This window comes from Lemur catta, chromosome 3, assembly GCF_020740605.2.
Source record: "Lemur catta isolate mLemCat1 chromosome 3, mLemCat1.pri, whole genome shotgun sequence".
In the NCBI taxonomy this organism is placed as follows: domain Eukaryota; kingdom Metazoa; phylum Chordata; class Mammalia; order Primates; family Lemuridae; genus Lemur; species Lemur catta.
In genome coordinates this window covers 18,193,383-18,217,706 of record NC_059130.1, presented here as the reverse complement: position 1 = coordinate 18,217,706, position 24,324 = coordinate 18,193,383, and the positions used below count along the sequence as shown (strand labels likewise).

Here is a 24,324-nt window from a genome sequence, read left to right as displayed (position 1 = left end):
GGACTACAGGTGTGTGCCACCACACCCCGCTAAGTTTTCTACTTTTAGTAGAGATGGGGTCTCACTCTTGCTCAGGCTGGTCTTGAACTCCTGAGCTCAAGCAATCCTCTTGCCTCTGCCTCCCAGAGTTGCTAGGATTACAGGCATGAGCCACCGTGCCCACCCTACTCCCCTTTTAAAAACTTTATTTTTAGATGTAAAATTATAGATATACAGGGAGTCAGCAAAAAGTTCAAAGAGGTCTTTTGTATTCTTCCACCTTTTTAAATGATTGCTTGAATATTTTCTAGCTGTGTTTCATTCTTTAGGAAGCATAGATATTTTGCTTCTGTTAGTGGGTCTTTTCTTCCTCTGTTATTTTTGTTGCTTCTTGCTCAGGGTGCCATATTTCCCTATATATGTATGCACACACACAGTTATTTTATTTTTATTTTCTTTTTTTTTTTTAAATAGAGGCTGGGTCTCACTGTGCTCAGGCTGGTGTTGAACCTCTGAGCTGCAGCTATCCTCCCATCTTGGCCTCCCAGAAAGCTAGGGTTACCAGTGTGATCCACCACGCACAGCCAGCACACAGTTATTTTAAACTGTGAACTTCTTGAAAGAAATGAGAAGGTGTGGAGAAAAAATGAAAAAATAAAAGTAAATAAATAAAAATGAAAGAAAAGAAAAAAAATAAACTGAACGTCTCACTTTCCTTGAAAAGTTATTTATGCAATTTTTTTGGCCTAAAATTAAGGTGCTGTCCACAGTAAAGGATTGGATTTCCTGTTGCTATTGCCTAGAAGCACTACCAGTTTGGGACAATTAAATTTACAGAATGAAGTTTTGAACCACCTAGATGATATGCACTTGGTCTAAAAATCCACATGTGGGGTACTTTGTGGTTACAGCTTCTAAGGATTCTGCCCTTCTCTTCTAAGGATTCACAGCATTATTGTAATTTTCTTTCAGTCTTTTAGAGGTGATAGAGGGGCTGATTACTTTTACCACACCCTTATACTGAGGTCATAGCACTTTCGGATCTCTGCTGTATGGCGATACAGGTTTACACCTGTGAAACCATCATCACAATCAAAATAGTGAACATATTTATCACTCCGTAAAGTTTCAACTTCATATTTGAAAGATATTTTTGCTAGATAAATAATTTTAAGCTGACAGTTTTCTTTGAGTAATTTAAAGATGTTGCTCCACTATTTTGTGGCTTGCATTGTTTCCATTGAGAAATCCACCATTTTATCTTTGCTTATCTGTACATAATGTAAAAAATACATTCTCCCTTTTAGCTACTTTTAAGATTTTTTTTCTTTATTACTGGTTTTAAGCAGTTTGGAAATGATATACCCTAGTGTAGTTTTCTTAATGTGTTTTTTTTTGCTTGGGGAATTTGAGCTTCTTAGATCTGTATATTTAGTTTTCATCAAATTTGTAAAATTTTTGTCTACAATTATAATATTTATATTATTTTTTCTCTTCCCTCTTTTTTCTCCTTGGGGGATGCCAGTTATACATATATTGGTGTGATTACAACTCATTGTTGCATGTGTGCGCACGCGCTCTCTGTTTTTTTTGTTTGTTTCATTTTGGATAGGATTAATAGCGGATTAGATATTATAGAAGAAAAGATTAGTGATTTTGAAGACAGCAGTAAAAAGTGACATTATTCTACTAATGAAATGTTAGGTAACTGAAATATCAGATGTTATCACTGTGCCCTTTGAGATTTAAAGTTGGCTTTTCGTCCCTGTTTATTTGAGAATTTTAATGTCTTCCCCATACTTTCTAGAAATTTCTGTCCTTTTGAGTTCTCTTCATGGTTGCTCACAGTTCTTGCTGTCTGCCGCTTTCCCTGAACTTTTATGATTGTTATTGTCTCCCGTTCATGTAGGGGCTTAAATAAGGACCATGGCTTCTTTTTAAAAATTTCTCTGAAACACTCAATATCAGGTCTTTGTGTATGGAGTAGGTTTTTTGTTGCTGCTGGAAGGTTTGAGATGAAGAGATTTAATGTTGTAACAATACATATCCTTTAAAATTACTGCTAACAATAACAGTGATAGCAAGCATTAAACCCTTACTATGCCTTAAGTGCTTTGTGTGTTTTGACCAATTTAATTCTTATAACAGGCCTATAAAGGTAAATATGATTGGTCCATATTTTACTGAAGAAGAACTGAGACACAGAAGGTTGTCCAAGTCATCCAGTTACTAACTGTGAAGACAGTATCTAAGTCATTACATTTTATTAAAGATTAAATGAGAGAATCCATGTAAGATACTTAGCACAGTGCCTGAAAGTATAGTAAGTTCTCAAAACAGTCTAGCTGTTGCTATCTGTAGATTGAGAAATGCTTAGATAAAATATGTTTGCAATTTTCTTAAAAGTGATCTAGGGGATGGGGAGTGGGTGGGTGTGTAAATAAAACTGGCTTTAAGTGGATAATTTTTGAAAGTAGGTTCAGTGGAATTGGACCTTAATAAATGTTGGAAATTTTTTTTGAACCTCCTTTCAAGAAAAATGTTTGAAATTTTATGTTATTTTAAAAAATGGAATAGCTGAGCTCGATGGCTCACACCTCGAGACCCCGTCTCTTAAAGAATTTTAAGTAAATTAAAAAATAAAAAATGGAATAAGTGAAGAAAAGTGGAACTGAGTCAGTTTTTAAAAAAGGTTTCCCTAGATACTCAGTTTGGATATATTTCCCTTGATGTGCCAGAATCAAATCTTATTAATTATTAGGTACAGTGACAATTACTAAGAATAGTGCCGTATCATTTGGCAAGTAGAGTAGTAAAGCTCAGGACTTAATAAGACCCTAAATGTACATTCAAAAGTTTGAAATAATTAGCTAGGTGATTCTCAACCTTTAAAAAAACAGTGATTGATTGACAGGATCACACTGTTGTTGCACAGGCTGGTCTTGAACTGCTAGGCTCAAGTGATCCTCCTGTGTAATTGGGACTACAGGCATGTGCCACTGCACCCAGCAAAAACCACCCTTTTTTTATTTGTCTCCCATCCTTTACTCATGAACACTATATTCTCAAAAACTTCTTAGCAAACTGCATTAAATGTAATTTATTTCTCAATTAGTACATATAAGCATGTTGATTGATTTTGATCAAAACCAGATAATCAGTGATATATTTATTATACTGACTATCTGTAATTCTACCCTAAAGCACAAAATGTTGAGTTAGAGTGTCCTAACTAAATCCTGGACATACAGAATTTTTACTTAAAGATTTTGAAATACTAAAAACAGCTCATTGTGACTAAGAAGCCCACATTAAGAATTACTACTTAATAATGCAAAATTAAAATCTAAGAAATTACTTTCAAGTATTTATATGTTAATCTAAATTACACTTAATCCACTTGTCGGTTATTCATATGAAGCATTTCAACGATAATTTTGAATAGTTAAAAAGGAATAAAGTTTATTCTGTTAGCAAAGAGAATCTTGTTACCAAACTACCTCATATTGCTTCTTTGTTTTTCCAGCTCCCATTGGTGTTTCTCTTGTAATCATACGATTGAAATTCATTCAGGTGAACAGAAACAAATCTGATTATCACTTTCCAATCAATCCCTTGATAGTTCACCATTACTTATTATCTGAATCCAACTTCAGCAAAATGTACAGGGCTCTTTAGCATCTGGTACCTGTTCTTTTAGCTTTGTCTTCTTTTATTTTGCCCTAAAAATGACAGGTGATTTCAAAAGTATTTTTGTATGTTCAGAATTTTTTTTTCTTTTTTTAGTGAAAGCTTTGACCTTTCTTCCACGTTTGTCTACCTAGAAAGCTCTTATTCATTCTTTACCATCCGGCTCAGGTGTCAACCACTATATAACGGGAGGAAAGGACACATATTTTTACCTAGGTATATCATATTTAAGAAAATAGTGTTTGCTTGTTTCTTGTTCTCATGAATGCAACAAGATATTTTTAGAAACAAGATTCTGAAATGTGTTTATTTGGGGATTAGAAGAGAAAGTTGTATAAGGTTAAATTTTATGCATTAGAATTTTGTGAGTTTTGCTACTGGTTGACCTTTCTACCAGATGCCTTTCTATTTGTTGACACAATCAAACTACTTCAAAAAGATCTTTCTTCCTCACAGAGTAAACAGAGCCCATTAGGTCAAAAGAGTTAGCATGGCATTCTCATATTTCTATTTTATTTGTATAGATTAACATGGTGAAATTTTTTATTAGACATAGAGTAATAATGGTATATGGAATAAATCAAATGTTGCTCTTCCATGAAGGTCCCTATCCAACAGTAGAACCTCTTTAAAAGTCTTTTAAATTAAAATACCCACATTTTTTTGTGTGTGCTATTAATATCTTATATAAGTCATAATGTGCTCAACTTTGCAGACTTTGCTTTTAAAATGGTTAGACTGGTAAATTTTATTATGTGTATTCTGCCACCATAAAAAATTTCTTGAAATCAATGCACAAAATAAAAACCTTGTTTGCCAGCTGTATTCCATAACAGATCCCCATATTGCTTGCTCTACACTGCTCTTCTACTGCCCTCTGTTCCTCCTTTACCTCTTGAATTCTTCCACTAAGCAAACTTCCCTTTACCTTAACAGACTTTCCTGTGTGTTAACAATATCATAGCCTTTCCTCTTGTCTACATTAGCTGAGACCTTTATTGAAGACACAGCAGACATCTAGATGCTCATAGTCTTTCTGCTCATCTCAATTCCTGCCTTTAGTTTTGTAATTTCAGTGCCCACATAGACAATTATAATTTTGTCAGTACTTGAGTTTCTCATTTCCAGTGACCTTTTCTTCGCTCTGTTGCCCAGGCTAGAGTGCCGTGGTGTCAGCCTAGCTCACAGCAACCTCAGACTCCTGGGCTCAAGTGATCCTACTGCCTCAGCCTCCCGAGTAGCTGGGACTACAGGCATGCGCCACCATGCCCGGCTAATTTTTTTCTATATATATTTTTAGCTGTCCAGATCATTTCTTTCTATTTTTAGTAGAGATGGGGTCTCACTCTTGCTCAGGCTGGGCTGGAACTCCTGATCTCGAGCGATCCACCTGCCTCAGCGTCCCAGAGTGCTAGGATTACAGGCGTGAGCCACCGCGCCCGGCCAGTGACCTTTTCTTGACTGTGCCTTAGCTAGGCATCATGTTTTCAGGTTCTACCATTGACCATGCTATAACTGATACATAACCTCGTAAATCTGCTAATCTCTCTGACAAAATCAGTTGTTCCAGTTTGTTTGGCTGTACCAACCCAGTACTGTGACCTGATCTTGAAGTTCTAGCTGGTCTTTCCCTCCTGCGCTCTTCTTTAGGTCTTTTATATTTGTCTGATTATTTTTTTAGAATGTAAATATGATCATAACATTTTGATTATGATTCTTCAAGGGTTTCCCATCACTTAGAGAATAAAATGCAAAAATAGCGTGGTATACCTGGCTCTTCACAGTCTGTCTCGAGGTTTTACCAGTTATTGTTTCATATTCTGACCTTTATGTATTTTTCTTTGGCCATATTGAAGTATTTATAGCGCCACAGCATGCCTCTGTGGTTAGCATAGGATACTGTTCTCACTTTTCTGTGAAGATTTCCTTGGTATTGAGGCTGATTTAGGCACTCGGTTTTTGTTGCAGATTATATATGCCTCTATTAGAACTCTTGGCACAGTATGGTATCATTTTATATTTATGCCTATTAATAGAATATGAACCATAATGATCCTTTTACTCATGTAAAAAAGACATAGAAGAAGCTAAAAAAAATTTGTTGATTTAGTAAACAATTTACAAAGAAGGAAATTAAACTAGCAAAAAAAAACTATTATTCTAGATTCCTAGTAACCAAAGAAGTGTAGACTTTAACATTGTCTAAATTTTCACTAGAAAATTTTAATGCATATCATTCATGTTGACAAAATAAATCTAGCATTTGGTGATGTTTTAAACTGATAAAACCCTTTTGGAAAGTTTGACAATATATGAGGTCTAGAACTGAAAAAGTATTTCAAGTGTGATTATAAAGATAAGATAAAGGATAAAAGTCAGATAAAATTAAATGTTTATTATGATTATACTTGCATTTAAAAGTGCATAATTAAAAGACTAGGAGTTATATATTGCAGTTGTAGCAGTGATTTTGTGATGTTGGAACTATGAATGGTTTTGATAGTATTTTCTGTAATGTGGTTGTATTTTATGATTTACATTGTATACAGCTTAACTCTAGTATTTGGATTTCTAAAAAGATGTAATCCTGAATCAAAACTCTAATATTATAGAAAGAGTACACAAACATTTTTTGAGTAATTTTTTCTTTTATAATGGCTTCTTAGGGTCAGAAAGGGAGGGGATTATCAGCTAAAAGTTGCTGTTGAGATGAGGTACAAGTGGCCAGCATGGAGTTGATTACTTAAATAAGGTTTCAAGATTGGCTCATATAGCTGTTTGTTATTTCCAAAATTTTAATCATCAATTTTTTGTTTTAAATGTAGTTTTTGTTTTGGTTTTAAGGTACCAATTTTTAGAAGAAGCTTTCCAAAATCAGAAAGGTGCAATTGAGAATCTACTCGCTAAGCTTCTTGAGAAGAAGAATTATGTTCATTTTGCAGCTACTCAGGTGCAGAATAGGTAAGTTTTGCCTTAAAAATCATAATTTTGCTTTAAGGATTATTAACAAAAAGTGAGTCCAGTTTAAATTTGTTTTCCTACTATATTAAGCATATACAGAAAACATTTTTTTGAGGAGGAAATGGTATGAGTTTGGGATTATAATATTAATTAAGCAAAATTTAATTTGTCAAAATTTTATATACTCTTTTAGGATGCATCTTTGACTATTTGATAATTAATAAGACTCCAGTCTACATAAGCCTTAAACTTGGAAAAAGAAATTAAAGTGGAGAGAGTTGAATTATGATATTTAAAGTAGAGACTGTGTGGAAGATACAATGTAGAGGAAGAGAGTATCAGTGGACAAATTTATTTCCCCATCTGTAAAACAAGCATTAAAAACAGTGCTTATCTTGGGAGTAGCGTTGTAAGTTGAATACATAGTACAGTTTCTGGAACATAGTAAGCGCTCAAATTTTAGCTGCTGTTATTATCTTTATCATTATTATTCAAAAATTATTCTATTTTGGTACATTTCTAAATAAATTTATTGATAAGGGAAGTGTGAGTAGGTTCCATGAGAGAGCAGATTAACAACATGAGGACTCTTACACCAGAAATACAAACACTTGGAGCTTGCATAATTAAAACCATTAAATTCCTGGAGGTATGAATAGGATTAATATATATTTATTCTTACAGACTCACAAATATTGGAACTTCTGTTAAATACTAAAATTCATTAGTTTACAATTAAAACGGCACATGGTAGATGCTCAAAAAATACTAAATAGTTGAATGAATGAAAATAATGCTTTACACACGGTAGACCTTTTCATCTTAAGAAATGATATCAAAAGAAAGTAAAAGGCTCCTCAAGGGTTGTAGATAACATATATATATATACACACATACACACATTGATAGTTTGATTTTTTTTGGCAATATCAGGATGTTTTAGGTTAAACTGCTCATACGTTGTGATTGATGTTGGAGAGGATAACTGTATGTCTTCTCACAAATCATAGATGAATGCCCCTTTCAAAGGAAATACAGTGAGTTGATTCATATAACAGTCCCATATTTTTATACATATGTTTTGTATGTACATTGTATTTTTGTACACATTTTGTACCTGTGTTCTGGAGTCTGTATATAGAATGGTTACCAGATTGCAAAGGGTTAGGGAGATTAATGATTTCATCTCCAGGAAGCTTTAAAAAACAGTATCAAAATCTCTGATGATAACTCCCCCTTTTAGACACATTCTTCCATGATCTGTCTCCACTATATTTTTTTGGCCAACCCTAGGCAAAGGAATCCATGTTTTTTTAATGCACATTTTTTTCTTCCTTCAAAATTGACCATGTAGTACACCTGCTTAAGTCCAAGAGGAGTCTGACTGAAGCTAATTACCTATTCTTTGCTTTCAGCATGCTTACTGATTTCCACCTTTGGCTCAATCATTTTACATTTGAGACTTATATTTCTTTTTTTCTTTTTTTTTCCTGAGACAGAGTCTCGCTCTGTTGCCTGGGCTAGAATGCCGTGGCGTCAGCCTGGCTCACAGCAACCTCAAACTCCTGGGCTTAAGCAATCCTTCTGCCTCAGCCTCCCGAGTAGCTGGGACTACAGGCATGCGCCACCATGCCTGGCTAATTTTTTGTATATATTTTTAGCTGTCCAGATCATTTTTTTCTATTTTTAGTAGAGACGGGGTCTCGCTCTTGCTCAGGCTGGTCTCGAACTCCTGACCTCCAGCGATCCTCCCGCCTCAGCCTCCCAGAGTGCTAGGATTAGAGGTGTGAGCCACCGTGCCTGGCTGAGACTTATATTTCTTATGGCTACTGATTAGTACCTTTATTTTTCAAAAAAAATTGTCTTTCATTCACTTAAACAAGTTAAGGGCAGAATTCAATAAAATTTTCAAGTAAGTGCCCAAACAAGCAGTGATATACAGACAAAGGAGGAAAAATTGCATTATTGCTCAAAGTGTATTAAAGTTACTAAATTCGAACTGGCAAATGAAAAGCATTTTAGAGGCTGAAAGTGTGGGTTATAGTTGGTATAGAAGTAGAATGCATAAAAATTGAAGGCTGTCTCTTATTGTTGGTTGTTAATATCTTACCTATTTATACTGGTGGGATTTCCCACTTCCTATTTTGTCAGCCACTGCATATTTGCAACCAAAACTTTCATAACCACAGTGGGTACTTATTTCTAAAACGTCTAATATCTATTCTTAAAAATGAATTGAAAATGTTTTCTGCCCTTTATACAATAGGAGAGTATTTTTTGACCGGAAGTTATGGAAGGAATATATCAGAACCCATATTTGAAGTGGTTAAGTTATAAATGAAAATAAATGCTTGTAAGTTTAACTCCTACCCTTTCAAAAGATAATAATTATTGGTTGCAACATTGTTCTTTTCCAAATTGTTCTTGGAAGCATTAAGGTTAAATAGAACCAATGTGCCAGATTTGATGCTAACCAGCAGTCATTATTGTTAGATGTTTGTACATCACATTCATGTCATAGTGACCTAAGGAGATTGCCATCCAGCTTAGTAAACTGGCCTTTATGAGCTTGATTTAAAATTACCAAAGGTTAAATTCATTCTTTGTCTATATACATAACTTGTTTGGACCAAGTTGAGTGGTTAGGTCTTCCGAAATTTAAGTTGTACATTTTGACAAAAGTTTTAATTTTAATTACTCGGTTAAGTGCCCAGTTGGATGAATTTCTGTAACAGTTGATGATTCAGAAACATAGGATAAGTTGATAACCTAATGATGCATTTCTCTTATTCAGGATAAAAGAAGTAAATGAGACTAACAAACGAGTAGAACAGGAAATTAAAGTGGCCATTTTCACCCTTATCAATGAAATTAATAAGAAAGGAAAATCTCTCTTACAGCAGCTAGAGGTATGGTTCAAAGCCAAAATAAAACAAAAACTGCTTCTCTTGCTCTTCAGCTGTTTTTAATGTTTATTGAAAGCTCTTTTAGATGGGTGGGGGGGGTATGGAAATAAAATAAAAAATAAGGTTTTTTCATTTTCCATTTGAAGAGAGACCCATTTTCCAATTAGTTAATTTTGCAGCCAATTCAGTAACACTGATTTTAGCTGTATACATTAGGAGATAGTGAATGAAAGAAATATTACTAAAATGTGATGTAAATGAAGGCAAAGCAGACCCACCACATTTCTCCCCCAGCGCCTCCTAAGATGGAGCCTCAATTTAACTTTCCCATATAAGTGCATGTGGGGCTTCTGTTTGAGTCATTTGTGTTTCACCTTACTTTAAAAATATTTCCATAGTCTTGCTGAAAATGCTGCTCATTTTGAAATTTATAAACCTTAAACTTACTGATAATTTTGTGATATTAGTTCTTTGTTTTGCATATTTTAAGATTAATATGTAGATGTAATAAATTTCTAGATGAGAATCTAGTTACTGATTTTAGTTTGTGAAATCTAAATTAATTTTTGATCTACTGCCCAGTTGATTTGTTCTTAACAAATTTCAAATGTGAATTTTCTGAGGAGCTCAAATTTTGAAAAAATATTTTCTGTTTTAAAATTTTGTTCTCTTACGTAGGCTCAGACAACATGGGGGTTATGTTTTCTGTTCTATTGAGTAGTAATAATGTAAGCTATGTGAGTATTTGACTATTTAACTTCTGTTAACCTCAAATTGTCAATAATACATTTTTTTTCTGTTCCGTCTCCATAGAACTCTTTAAAAAATGTTAGGTGCATAATTATATACCAATGAAAGAAATTATGTCTGCAGAATGTTATCTCTGAATTTCTGTCTTTTGAAATACATCTTTCCATTGAAACCTAATTGTGAGATGAAAAGTATTCTTGCTCACACACATCATTAAAGTTAGGAATCCTTTCTTACTCTACATCCAGTCAGTTGCATTTAATGCTAATCATGTTTTTTTCCTCAAAAGGACCATGTGAATGGAGAGTACTTAACAGTAACTATTTTTGATACATTTTAACTTATTGTAAATACATTTTAGCTCTAAATCTCAAATAATATTTCTAAAACCATTTCAAGAGCTTCTGAATTTAAAGATGCCTCTTAAGGCTAAGGTGCATGTAAATTCCTCATGATACATCTGCCACATAGTCCTAACATGATGGTAATTTTAAAAATAGATGTTTTCTAGGGTAATATGTCCCTCAACTCTGTAAGAGGTTTTCCTAAGCTTTATAAAAAGGAATGATTTCTAGTGGAGTAGTAAACCAAACTTCTGTCAGTTGAATACTTTTATCCATTAATTTATATTGTAAAATGAACAGCTTGTTTCCTTAGGAAAAATACTGTCCAGTAAACCAAGTTGAGTCACTTTGGGGAGAAAGTGATTAAGAAAGTAGATAAGTTGTTTAATATGCTGAATTCAAAGTACATAGGACATTACCCATCTCTCCTGGGGGTTTTAGTTCCCATAAGGCAGTTAATTTTTCCTTTTCAGCATTTCTCTGGAATTGGTTTTTCCAGTTTGGTCAGTCCTCACTTCTTTGTCCTTTATGAACTTTGTATCACAAGTTTCCTAATTCTACCCTTGGAGCTCTGGAATTTATCTTTTTCATTTTGTCTTAGGTATTTAAGCAAAGAGATTTTAACTTCAGTCTCATGCCATACCAGGAGGTGGCACTGGTGACACAAAATTTTCTTTGGCCTTTAAACTACAGTGAGTTTAGATTATATAAAATTATTTGTAAAAGTTACCTCATTATGCCATAAACTCTGTATATTGGATTAACCTAATAGGAGAGCACTATTTTTAATAAACATTTTATGTGTTGAAAGAAAAGAAATGTATTAACTAACATTAATTTCTATGTGGAATAGCCTTTTTAGCTTCTAAGTTTTAGTCCCATTTTTATTAGTGACGTTTCCTCTGATTAATCATAGGCTCACTAAATAATCATGAGCTTGTTCGTTTATCTTATTTTTAAAGGAAATAATAGGTATTGTGTCCATTTTCACTAGAAATTTAGGGTTGATTTTTTTTCATATGGAATTCATATAGAAGCTCTTGTTCTCTTTCAGAATGTTACAAAAGAAAGGCAGATGAAGTTACTACAGCAGCAGAATGACATCACAGGCCTTTCCCGACAGGTGAAGCATGTTATGAACTTTACAAACTGGGCAATTGCAAGTGGTAGCAGCACTGCACTACTATACAGCAAGCGACTGGTAAGACACATAATCTCTTCATTTTTCTTTAATGGACATTAAGACATTTTTATATTGAGTCAACTGTAGCTGTTTCAAGTGTAAATTTGAAGTTTGGCAAATGTAACCACTACCACAGCAAGACAGAAAATTTCCATCATACTTCAAAAGTTTCCTTATTCCCCTTACCCCTAGTCTTTGGCAACTAGTAATTTGATTTCTTTCATTTTCTAGAATTTCATATAAATAGAGTCATACAGTATGTACTTTTTTGATGATACCTAGTGTCTTAATGCAATTTATTACCAGAAATGGCAGAAATTCAAGCATATGCATTTGATGTGATTGCTAATTTAAACATTGACACTATCTTGTCTGAGACTGACACTGGAACTACATGAACTTTTGAAAAGTCTTTATCTTGTATGTTTTTTAAATTGATACTTAATTTTAAGACTAATGTGAATTTTTTTCCCTTTAAGATCACTTTTCAATTGCGTCATATTTTGAAAGCACGATGTGATCCAGTCCCTGCTGCTAATGGAGCAATACGTTTCCATTGTGATCCTACCTTCTGGGCAAAGAATGTAGTCAATTTAGGTGAGAAATAATTAGTTTTATGAATATAACTTGGAACACTGAATTAGGAGAAAACATCTAAAGCAAATTTTAGATGAAATTTTTAACTTTAAAATGTAAACTACTTGGAAAATATTTCATTGGAAACTCACTGCAGCTATGGTTTTCTATTGCTGTGTCATTACATTTTAAGAATGTTGAGTCTACTCTGAATAGTGTTTTCTAATGTGTATCATTTTTTCTAGACCCCTCCCCCATCTTTTAAAATTGATATTGACTATTTCATATTGAAATCTTAGCAAATCATTCTTCATTCTCTGGAATAATGTTTTAGATGCTCGGTAGTTTATGCCAAATTATGCATTAGTGGTGGACTCCCAAGATGCTGATGTGTTTTGGTAGTCATGTCCTGAGGAATGTTTGAAAGATAAGGGTAGCTCTTTTCATATGGAAGAGAAGTGGACTTTGCTTTTGTTATTCCACAGAGAGATGGTCAGATGGCTCAATTAAATTTACACCCGCACACTCCCACAATTAGAGCTATCTACAGATTGAGTAAACTCACTTTCATAATAGTCAAGTCTTAAACATTGGGAATTATAAAAGCAGAGGCTGGATGACCTTCTGTTTTCTTTTCTTTAAAAAGTAATCTTTGCATAAAAGGACAAATTATATTGAAATTTGGCTTTAGCCTTAGATCTGGCATCAGTAACCTATTTTTGTGTGGCATGGTAGCTAAGAATGGTTTCTACATACAAACAAAAACCAAAGACTGTGAGACAGTCCTCATGTGGCCTGGCAAGCTTAAAATACGATCTGGCCCATTACAGGAAAAGCCTGCCAGCCTTCACCTTAAATCACGTCTTCCTAAAATTTGCCCTCTATCCCTAGAAAGCAATGGCTCTGTGAAAAGCAAGGAAAATTGTTACTTCTAAGGACATAAGTGTTTGAAGCATTCCATATTGCCACAGAAGACAATTTTGTAGCAATGTAGTACTCTGCTCTGCACATTTTGGTAATCAGTGCTAGCAATCTCGTTTGCTGGAATCTTGTCATGGGAGAATTGATTTAGACTGATTAGATGGGCCTCCTCTAATACTATCTCTTTCATCTGTAATTTTCTGTACATCTGTGTAAATAAGGAGTAAGGGCAGATATTATATTATTCTAGATAATTAAAAGTCATTTATTCAGACTTTTATTTCTGATCCTCACCATCTTTAAACATGGTTCCAATTCCTGCTGAACTATAGGAAGCTTTGGGATGCTGATAGTTGTCAAAAAGGAGGAACAGATAGGGATTAATCTGTAAAGTAGATGACTAGTTGATTATATAAAAATTCTTATTTTTTAAATCCTTCAGGTAATCTAGTAATAGAGAGTAAACCAGCTCCTGGTTATACTCCTAATGTTGTAGTTGGGCAAGTTCCTCCAGGGACAAACCACATTAGTAAAACCCCCGGGCAGATTAATTTAGCACAACTTCGGCTCCAGCACATGCAACAACAAGTGTATGCACAGAAACATCAGCAGTTACAACAGATGAGGATGCAGCAACCACCAGCACCTGTACCAACAACAACAACAACAACACAGCAGCATCCTAGACAAGCAGCACCTCAAATGTTACAGCAACAGGTGAGTATTGTGTTACTACATTATTGATACAAATTATGAAGACTTCAAGATGACACTTTTTCCTATGTAGATGAGTTATGCATTTCGAAGTTACTAGCAGGACTTCGAGCAGAGCTCAAAGGTCAGAATTTAAATATTTGCTCTTGTTCTGTTGGGTATGTGGGTGAAGTAGGAAGAAAGGCAGTAAGTAAATAACTTATCTTGGGAAAAAAACTTAGCTCACTAATACTCTGGTAGTACAGAAGTTCTCTTCCTTCCACACCAGATTGGGGACTGAGGCTAGAGACGAGAAGAATTATTTATGCTTTTTTCATTAGACTCTTTTATCTTGGCTAAATTATTTTTATTGTAACATTTTATAATTGAAAGATAAATTTATCAATGATTATTACATAAATATCAATTTCTACTTTTTGTAGCCTCCACGATTGATCAGTGTGCAAACAATGCAAAGAGGCAACATGAACTGTGGAGCTTTTCAAGCCCATCAAATGAGACTGGCTCAGAATGCTGCCAGAATACCAGGGATACCCAGGCACAGCGGCCCTCAATATTCCATGATGCAGCCACACCTCCAAAGACAAGTATGCCTAGAGTTACATTTGTAAGAATCATACCATTTTAAAACTAAAAGACATCATTTTCTTAAATCAGTTTTCAGGGGTGTGTGGTTGATTTGTTTGAGAATTTGATTAATACTATATATTTTCTTGTCCCAGAAAAATATACATACATATGAAATTTTGTGTTTAATTTTAAGAGCTTCTTGGATATCTTTTAACCTCATATACTGTGGGTTAAGAAACCCTGTTCTAGTCTAACCTATTCAAGTTATAGATGTGAAAAACAAACCACAGGAGGTAATGATAAAATCAGAATTAGAACTTTAGTTTCCTGAAATTGTTCCTCTGCTCTTTTAATGTGACTTTTTGATCCTAACATATAAAAAGGACTGTGAAAGTAATAGAGCTAATTATATGTAATTTTTTTCCCTTTTTCTTTTCTCCAGTCAAGTATTATTCCTTTTAGGATATAGATATGCTTAATCTTAAAAATGTTAGAGACATGTTTTATAATCTATGCCTGAATAATAGATTATAATTGTTATAGGAGGTATGATTATAAAATGAGACTACTTTTTCATGGGATTTGTAGTTATAAAATAATAGAGTTCATTTTTTACGTTTGAGAGTGGTGTTTCTCAAAACACGTTTTAAAGGCCTTCGGAATCACCGGTCAGCTTGGGTAGGGTGGGGGACCTTGTCAGAACAGATTCTGAGCCATAACCACTGAATCAGAATTCCTAGGAGGGTAGCATGCAATAATATGTAAAATTTTATACTAAGTCTTTCAGGTAAGTCTGCACAATAAAATTGGAGAAACACTGTCTTAGAGCAGTAGTCCTCCAGCTTTTTGGTCTAAGTACCTCTAGAAAGACTTTGAAAAATGTATACTCCCTCACACATTTGAAAGGTTTCGTTTAAAATTTCCAGTATAAGTTTAAATATAAATAGCTGAAAAAGATATCCTTTGTAGCATATTGTAAATATTGACACTACAAAGTAAAAAGAAAAAAAAAAAACCTTTACATCATCTTTTTAAAATCAATCCACTGGAATCCCAAATACAATAAATATTAATACGAAGCTCTCCTTGGACTTGAATTTAGCTTCTAGTTCACCTACACTGTTTTAGCTTAATATAGTATATTTTTGCGTGATCAGCATAGATTAGCCTATTGTAATTTTCTGCAGGAAAAATGTTTATTTTAATAAAAAATTCTTTGTAAACTCCCAGTGACAATAAGTCCATTAAGTTTTTTTTTTTTATTTCAGCATATTACCATTAAGTTTTAAAACTTTTTCTGTGGACCAAATATTACATTATTTCTCCACAATTGTTGTAACAAAATATATGTATATACATGATTTAGAATATTAGAAAATATAAAATGAAATTCTTTTTGTGTGTACATTTTTTTGAGCTACATGGAGGCTTTTTATCTCCTCCTTTTAGTTGTGTATATTTGTATGCTTTTACTTATTGTTGAAATAAGTCAGAATTCAACAATGATTTTTATTACTTGTGTTTTGGTTTTTGTTTTCATGTGATACTCGGGAAACTTGTTCACAAAATTATGTATTTGGGAATTAAAATAATTTTATTATAGCAATATTCCTCAGTTCTTTTAACTTTTTCTAGATTATAAACTGAACCTCAACTATTTAAAAACCTTTTTAAGTGTCAGCTTCCCAGGTCTTCCTTTTTGTTGGTCATCAAATATTGAAACTCATTTGAAGATTTATTTCCCAAGTTTTAGAGGCAGTCACTTTCAACACCCTATATCATTATTTTCAATTATACCTTTGATTATCTGTATAGGTTTTTTTTTTTTTTTTTCCCCATCATGGGGCAACGTGCCTAGAATAAGATTAGGAATGAGTCAGAGGCATGCTATTCTTCTGTCAGGGGGGGAGAAGGGCAGTTGCAAAAGTGGAAAAGGAGACCCTGCAGAGCATGGCAATTCTTAGGCAAATAGGATTTTTTTTTTTTTTTTTTTTTTAAAGAAAATACATACAGAGGTTGGGAATCTGAACATTAATTTCATTAAAACTGTTCACACAGCCACGTACCCCTCAGTTCATAGAAAGCCTTCAAATATTACCACGGGCCAGGTACACCATTTCAAAGAGTACAAAAGCTGCAGAATCAGATTAACCAGCCAGCCATCTCAAAACATTTTTCTTAGACTTTAATGTTACCCCTACAGAAATCATTGAACGTTATTAGCATTTTTAGTTGTTAAATATTTCAAATGAGTTACTTATATGTGTATAGTAATTTGTTTCCCAAAGATTTTCATCTGTATTATCTTAAATGATTCTTGTAACAGCCATCACAGTGAAACAAGTGAGGGATCATTTTCCACGTTTCTAAATTATGGAGATCATGTGATTTGCCTAAGGTCACACAGTATCATAGTGAGGAATTGATGTTTTGTTTCCTCTCTGTAAATTCATTGTTCTTTCTGCCATATCAAGCTGCTCTCTCACCTGTAATCCCAGTGACTTGGAGGCTAAGCGGGGATGATTGCTTGAGGCCAGGAGCTCAAGGCCAGCTTGGGCAACATAATGAGACCTCATCTCTAAAAAAATAAAAAAGTAGCCAGGCGTAGTGATGCACACCTGGAGTCTTAGCTACGCAGGAGTCGAGGAAGGAACATTGCTTGAACCCAGGTGTTCTAGGCTGTGGTGAACTATGATCATGCCACTATACTCCAGCCTAGATGACAGAGTAAGACCTTGTCTCTAAAAAAAAAATAAGACTAAATAATCAAAGAGGAATGTAGAGAGAACAGTAACTTTCTTGGCCTTCTGTTTGAAAACTTTCAGATCATCTACCATATACCTCTTGGTTCTGAAATAATATCGTATCACCAGGCTGACAGGTTGAAAATTATTGGGAAGTCTGTTTTTTTCTAGGTACTACACAAAACTAAATAGAAAAATGCAAAGGCTAAGTCTGAACTGTTCTTCTCCTGAATAAGTTTGAGAGGGCCCACAGATATCCAATACTCATGTATCTTTCCTAAACTAAAAATTGTTGTAAAGGTATAGTTCGTATTCTAATATTCTGGCAGATCAAGTAATGATAATGTCTTCTTTCTTATTAGCACTCAAACCCAGGGCATGCTGGACCCTTTCCTGTTGTATCGGTACACAACACCACAATCAACCCAACGAGCCCTACTACGGCAACTATGGCAAATGCAAACCGAGGTCCCACCAGCCCATCTGTTACAGCAATAGAGCTAATCCCCTCAGTTACCAATCCAGAAAACCTTCCATCGCTGCCAGATATTCCACCCATACAGGTTTGTATTTCAGTTGAATGAGATATTTAATATCTCACGTTAATTAGGGAATTAAATTGTTTATTGCAGGGTTTTTAAAATTCAGGACCAACATTTTCTTGAAATTTCTAAAGAGTAAAATTTAAATTACTAAAATTTATTACTCTAGCCTAAGTGAAACTTTGTGCTCTTTGATCAACATCTTCCTTTCCCCTTCCCTCCTCTACCCCAGCCTCTGGTAACCACATTTGTGTTCTGTTTCTATGAGATCAACATTTTTAGATTCCATATAGAAATGAGATCATCCAGTATTTATTTTTCTGTGCCTGGCTTATTTCACTTACCATAATGTTCTTTAGTTCCATCTATGTTGTCACAAGTGGCAGAACTGCCTTCTTTTTAAAGGCTGTATAGCGTGTTCCATTGTGTATATATACCATATTCTCTTTTTCTGTTCATCTGTTGATGGACACTTAGGTTGCTTCCAAATCTTGGCTATTGTGAAGAATGCTTCAGGGAACATCGGAGTGCAGATAATCTCTCCTTGATATACCAATTTTGCTTCTTTTGGAGATAAGTTTTAGGGATCTGTTGCACTGCACAATGACCAGTTGATTGGTAGTGTATTATATATTTCAAAATTGCTAAAATGAGTTTTTAATTTTCTCACAACAAAAAAAAATGGGTTGGTGGGATGGTATGTTTATTAGCTTAATTGAATCTTTCATAATACATACATAGATCAAAACATCACATTGCACTCCATAAATATGCACAATTATATTAGTCAATTAAACAAAGAATAAAGTATAAATATTTGAATTTTGACAAGTTTTTGTGCTAAAACTAGCATTCCTCAGGCTAAGTGTGGCGGCACACCCTAGTAATCCCAGCCACTCAGGAGGCTGAGGGAGGAGGATCCCTTGAGCCCAGGAGCTTGAGACCAGCCTGGGCAACATAATGAGACTCCACCTCAAATTTAAAAAAAAAATTAACAAAACTAGCATTTTTCAGTATTTTAAAGCTCTGAGGAATTGAATGTTATGTGAACAGCAAATTGTGATACTATCTAAAGAGGTATAATAATAGATTAATATCAGCTTTGCTAATAGGGTAGATCCTTTCCACCACCTGTGAACAGACAAACCTCGTGTCAGATGATACACTCTGTTGCAAGTTTAAAGCCAGAGTGGAGACCCGGGACCAAAATGTGGTCAGATCTTTGTCATTTTTCTGTTAAATCCAAAAGGAGGAGTAGTAGTTGGGTGGTAAAAGAGAGGGGTTAGAGGGAGGGTCAAGGTATCAGGCACTTTGGGACATACACTGAAAGGAGAAGGGGAAGTAATGAGTGGGAGGAATAGGTGGAACATGAAGGACTCCGGAGGCCTCTTGCCCTTTTCAACTGTCATACTTTCCTAAAGAAAAGTATCTTTCAGTACCTTCTGAAATTTCACCAATTTCTTTGAATTAAGGCCGGGCGCGGTAGCTCACGCCTGTAATCCTTAGCACTCTGGGAGGCCGAGGCGGGTGGATCGCTTGAGGTCAGGAGTTCGAGACCAGCCTGAGCAAGAGTGAGACCCCGTCTCTACTAAAAATAGAAAGAAATTATCTGGCCAACTAAAATATATATAGAAAAAAAATTACCCGGGCATGGTGGCGCATGCCTGTAGTCCCAGCTACTGGGGAGGCTGAGGCAGTAGGATTGCTTAAGCCCAGGAGTTTGAGGTTGCTGTGAGCTAGGCTGACGCCACGGCACTCACTCTAGCCAGGGCAACAAAGTGACACCCTGTCTCAAAAAAAAAAAAAAAAAAAGAATTAAAATGTACACATAACCTGCTAAGGTTATATAAAATCACCTCCTGTGTTGTATGAGTTACTTGGAGTTCGAGATTGCCATGAGAGCAAGGAGCAGTGAAATTGCTGCAACAGTAGGACCCTTGACTCTTTCTATGGCTGCAGGTTAATACTTTTGTGTATTAATGGGTTTGTGTAAGAGTTTAAAGGATATTTCCATAACTTCAAAATTGTTTCTTTTTAATTTAATTTTATTTACAATTGTATATATTTAAGATATACAACATGTTGTTATAAGAGACATATATAGTAAAATGGTTACTATTATGGAAAAATCAACTTATTCATCATCTCACATTATTACCCACTCCTCCCCTCCCCAACTCCCATGGTAAGATATAATCTACTCATTTAGCATAAATCCTGAATGCAATACACTGTTATTAACTGTAGTCCTCATCAAAGTTGTTTGAAAAATCACTAACATATTGTGAATTTTTTAAATTCAGTTCCTTGTCTGGTATTAGGAGAGATCTTTTTTGGCTAAGGGAATGGTGATGTTGTTGGTGCTAAGAAGACTGGACTATATAGAATGGAAAAATGTGGAATATTAAAAGTAACATTTCTAAGTTAAAAGCTTATAATATATGAAGTGATTTTACGTACAATATATTAGTTTAATGCTTCAAATCACCTGATAGAATATATAATATCCCTACTTTATGAATGACAGACAATAAGAGAGGTTAGTGACTTTTCCCAGAGTCAATGGTAAATGGAAAAGTTGGAATTTAATGCCCAGACTCCTGATTGTAAGTCTAGTTCTCTCTCTCCACTTCCCTTAACAATACCAGGGAGGTTGTTTGAGATTGTAGACCTGGAAAGATAGGGTATTGAGAGCCTTTGGGCAACCACATATAGTCACAGTGTTAAAGTAGTCAGTCATTCAGTTTTAACTAAGCACTTACTGTATGCCAAAGTCCGTGGGCATTTAGGATGAGAAGACAAGACTTGGTTCCAGTTCTTAAGAAACTTACAAAGGGAGAATGGTTGCTAATGTCAAATTTAACCCAGTTTGTTAGGACTGCTTTAACTTGGTTCAGATAGATGAAGTGTAGATGCTCTACATCTTTAAAAAGCTGAGCATTATAAGGGAAGTGAGCCCATATTCCCCTGTTCTCCTACCCAGAAGAGCTTTGGGATTAAGACAAGGAACTTCAGAATGTGTCCTCACCCATCTTTAATTTTTTTTAAGTGGGATTGGAGGAGTAGAATCCATACCTTCTATAAACCTCTTCTTTAACTCCAGATATTTTGTCTGTCTTTATTTTTTATCTGCTGCTTTATTAAAGTACCATCTACTTTTTTGTTGAAATAAAATTTATAGACCATGATATCCACTCTAAAAATGTACAATTTGATGGTTTTTAGTACATTCATAAGATTATGCAACCATTACCTCTAATTTCAGAATATTTTCATCACCCCAGAAGAAACTGTACTCATTAACAGTCACTCTTTGTTTCCTTCTCTCCCAGGCCCTGGAAACCGCTCATCTACTTTTGTCTCTATGGATTTGCCTGTTCTGCACATTTCATATGAATGGAATCATGTGGCCTTTTGTGTCTTGCTTCTTTCACTTAGCAAAATGTTTCCCATGTCTATCCATGTTGTGGCATATATTAGTACTTAATTCCTTCCTTTTATATGGCTGAATAATATTCCATTGTATAGATACACTACATTTTGTTCTTTTGTCAGTCTATGAACATTTGGTTTTCTACTCTTTGGCTATTAGGAATAATGCTGCAATTAGCTTTTATATGCAACTTTTTGTGTAAACATAGATTATCAGTTTTCTAAGGTTAATATCTAGGAGTGGAATTACACAGTCATATTGTACGTTTAACTTTTTGAGAAACTGCCAAACTGTTTTCCATAGTAGCTGCACTATTTTACATTCCTGCCAGCAGTATATGAAGATTTCAGTTTCTCTACATCCTTGCCAACATTTGTTACTGTCACCTACTTTTAAAAGCAAGTAGACCAGGGGCAGTAGCTCATACCTGTAATCCTAGCACTTTGGAGGCTGAGGCGGGAGGATTGCTTGAGACCATGAGTTCGAGACTAGCCAGCCTGAGCAAGAGCCGAAATCCTGTCTCTACTAAACATAGAAAAAGTTAGCCAGGCTTGGTGGCATGCACCTGTAGTCCTAGCTACTCGGGAGGCCGAGGCAGGAGAATTGCTTGGGCCCAGGAGTTTGAGGTTACTATGAGCTAGACTGATGCCACTGCACTGTAGCCCGGGCAACAGGGGGAGACTCTGTGTCAAAAAAAAAAAAAAAAAAATACTGAGATTGTCTGGATGGGACTGGGTGCTGAGAGCAGATTGGACCCCAGCAAAAAAATAAATAAAATTTTAAAAAACCCATTAGTCTCTAAACAGCTGAATAGCCAAGATAGTTAAGTTTAAGATTGTTGAGTAGGATTACAAACCTGAAATGTAAAGATGAAGTCTCAAACTTCTTTTGCCAAATCAAGAAAAACTTCCTTAGGGACTGAATTGTACTGTAGTGTAAATGTGAGATATGGTCTGGTTGGTCAAGGTAGAGATGTTTTAGACCTGGGTAATGGTACATAGAATGACTTGAGGGAGTGAGAAGGCACGACTGGGTGTAATAAAATAGAAGTGAGGCATCAGACGAAGTGGAATTGATGAGGAATTATTATTAACTTGTATAGCTTTTGATTGTACTAAGTGAGATTTTTTAATGGTAATATAGGTAGAAAAAATAAAATGGGAAATTTAAACATTTACATTTTGGTAGTAAATGGAAAACAGGGAATGTTGTGTACCGTCATATTTAGTGTTTCACTTTTGGTAACAGTATGTATTTGTTTAGTCAGGTTTAGAACATCTCTGTTGGTAAAATGTAATATTTTCCTTATGATTATAGAATAGCACCTAAATGTAGAATCCCTTTATTAGGTTCAAGGCCAGATCTTCAGTACAGCATAACACTAAAACATTTCTGGAAACATGGATTACTATTTTTAATGCATTTGTATATTTTCTTTTTCTTTTTTTCTCCACCAGTAGAGTCCTCAGAGAAAAGCATTCGTATATTTTCTATAACAGATATTTGAGAACTTAACCATGTACTAGACTCTACATACTGGTTGTATAAGGATCAAAGGGAAATAGTTTTTGCCTTCACGGAGTTTCCTATATAATAGAGAGATAATTTTCTAAACAGGGTCAAAACAGTTAGCTTATTGCTACAAGTGGATGTGTATAGATGACAGTGGAAGAATAAAGAAAAAGATTCTACATATGCCTGTGGAAGTCAGAATAGGCTTTATATGAGATAATCTTAAATTTGGACTTGGAAGATAAGTAGGAGAGTGTTAGCCAGTCAAGGTTAAGGAAGGCAGGTAGGAGGAATTAGACATGCAAAAATACCGAAAGGCATGAAAAGAATGTGAGATTCCAAGCAGATAGGTATATTGCAGGAGATAATCAAGTCAAATCTGAGGTCAGATTTTGTGATTTCTGAAATGCTGGCTTTGTCACTCTTTTATTTTAAGCTTTCTCAAAATAAGAATAATAATACAATCTGCCTTGCGGACTTGTTGGAAAGATTAAGTGAGATTCATGTAAAGTATTTAGCTTGGTGCCTGGCATGTAAGTATTCAATAAATGTTAGTTATGATTATTTTCCTCTTCTTCCTTTTTCTCCCACTCCTTTTTTTTTTTAGACAGTGTAAAGAATTTTTTTTTATTATGGCATTAGGCAAAATTATTTAAAGTCAATAAATTTTTATTCAAGGAATTTCACATGTGATTCCTTCCACTGTCAATCAAGGTAACCTTAGTTCCCCAAAAGCTGGAACCTTTAAAGAGGTATCTTCAAGATAGCCCTTTTTAATAGGACAGATCCTCAATCCACCATTGTCCTGTCAGCCCACAATTCTTTTATTTTGGCTTCTTTTATCTCCACTTGAATATGGATATACTGATGAAAACTTAACAAATTCCCCACCAAGAATTTTTAGGATCTAATTTCTTCAAACAAGTTACTTTAGGGTCATTTTTAAAGTAGATAGATCTGCCTGGTTCTCAATGTGATACCCTAAAAGAAGAAGCATTAGCTGCTATTGAAGACTATTAAACTGAGCAATATGAGAAAACTATAGAAATACCAGGTTTAACATGCACAAAGCCAAGAAAACCAACAATTCCAGATACTGAATTTCTATAGCATTGACCTTTGAACACCCCAGCAGGAATAAACTGCTGGGTGCAGATACCATGCTGTGCAGTCCCCCATTCCTCATTATTATAAAGTAAGCTTTGGGAGGAAGAGAATATGCTTAATAGGAAAATTATAACCATTCATTTAACATGGGTATTGAGCATTTACTTTGTGCTTGTTTTGAGGAACAGTGGGGACAAGAGAAGACCTGCTGTCACAGAGTTTATAGGCCAGGAGAATGCAGGCATTCACAGATTTTTTAAATCGTATTTATAATGTATAGTATTACTAAAAAGGAGAGTATATACCAGGAGAACCTAACTAAATCTAGTGGGTGGTTAAAGACTCTTTGAAACCTGGAGGCTGAGGAGGAATTAGCTTGAAGCTGTCAGTAG

General features: G+C 34.8%; 1 protein-coding gene and 1 non-coding gene across 3 annotated transcripts in view; one reads left to right on the top strand and one right to left on the bottom strand.

The window, feature by feature from the left end:
• TRIM33 (tripartite motif containing 33) overlaps nt 1-24,324 on the top strand; it is a 125,050-nt gene that overhangs the window by 75,850 nt on the left and 24,876 nt on the right. For both annotated transcript variants that reach the window (XM_045546874.1, XM_045546873.1), the window contains exons 5-11: nt 6,514-6,630; nt 9,425-9,539; nt 11,685-11,831; nt 12,293-12,410; nt 13,753-14,027; nt 14,447-14,611; nt 17,701-17,901. In XM_045546874.1, the coding sequence (XP_045402830.1) occupies nt 6,514-6,630; nt 9,425-9,539; nt 11,685-11,831; nt 12,293-12,410; nt 13,753-14,027; nt 14,447-14,611; nt 17,701-17,901 (1,138 nt within the window). The remainder of the gene's footprint in view (nt 1-6,513; nt 6,631-9,424; nt 9,540-11,684; nt 11,832-12,292; nt 12,411-13,752; nt 14,028-14,446; nt 14,612-17,700; nt 17,902-24,324) is intronic.
• LOC123636276 lies at nt 23,857-23,995 on the bottom strand. Its single transcript, XR_006734468.1, has one exon. It is a non-coding gene; the product is annotated as a small nucleolar RNA SNORA8 (small nucleolar RNA).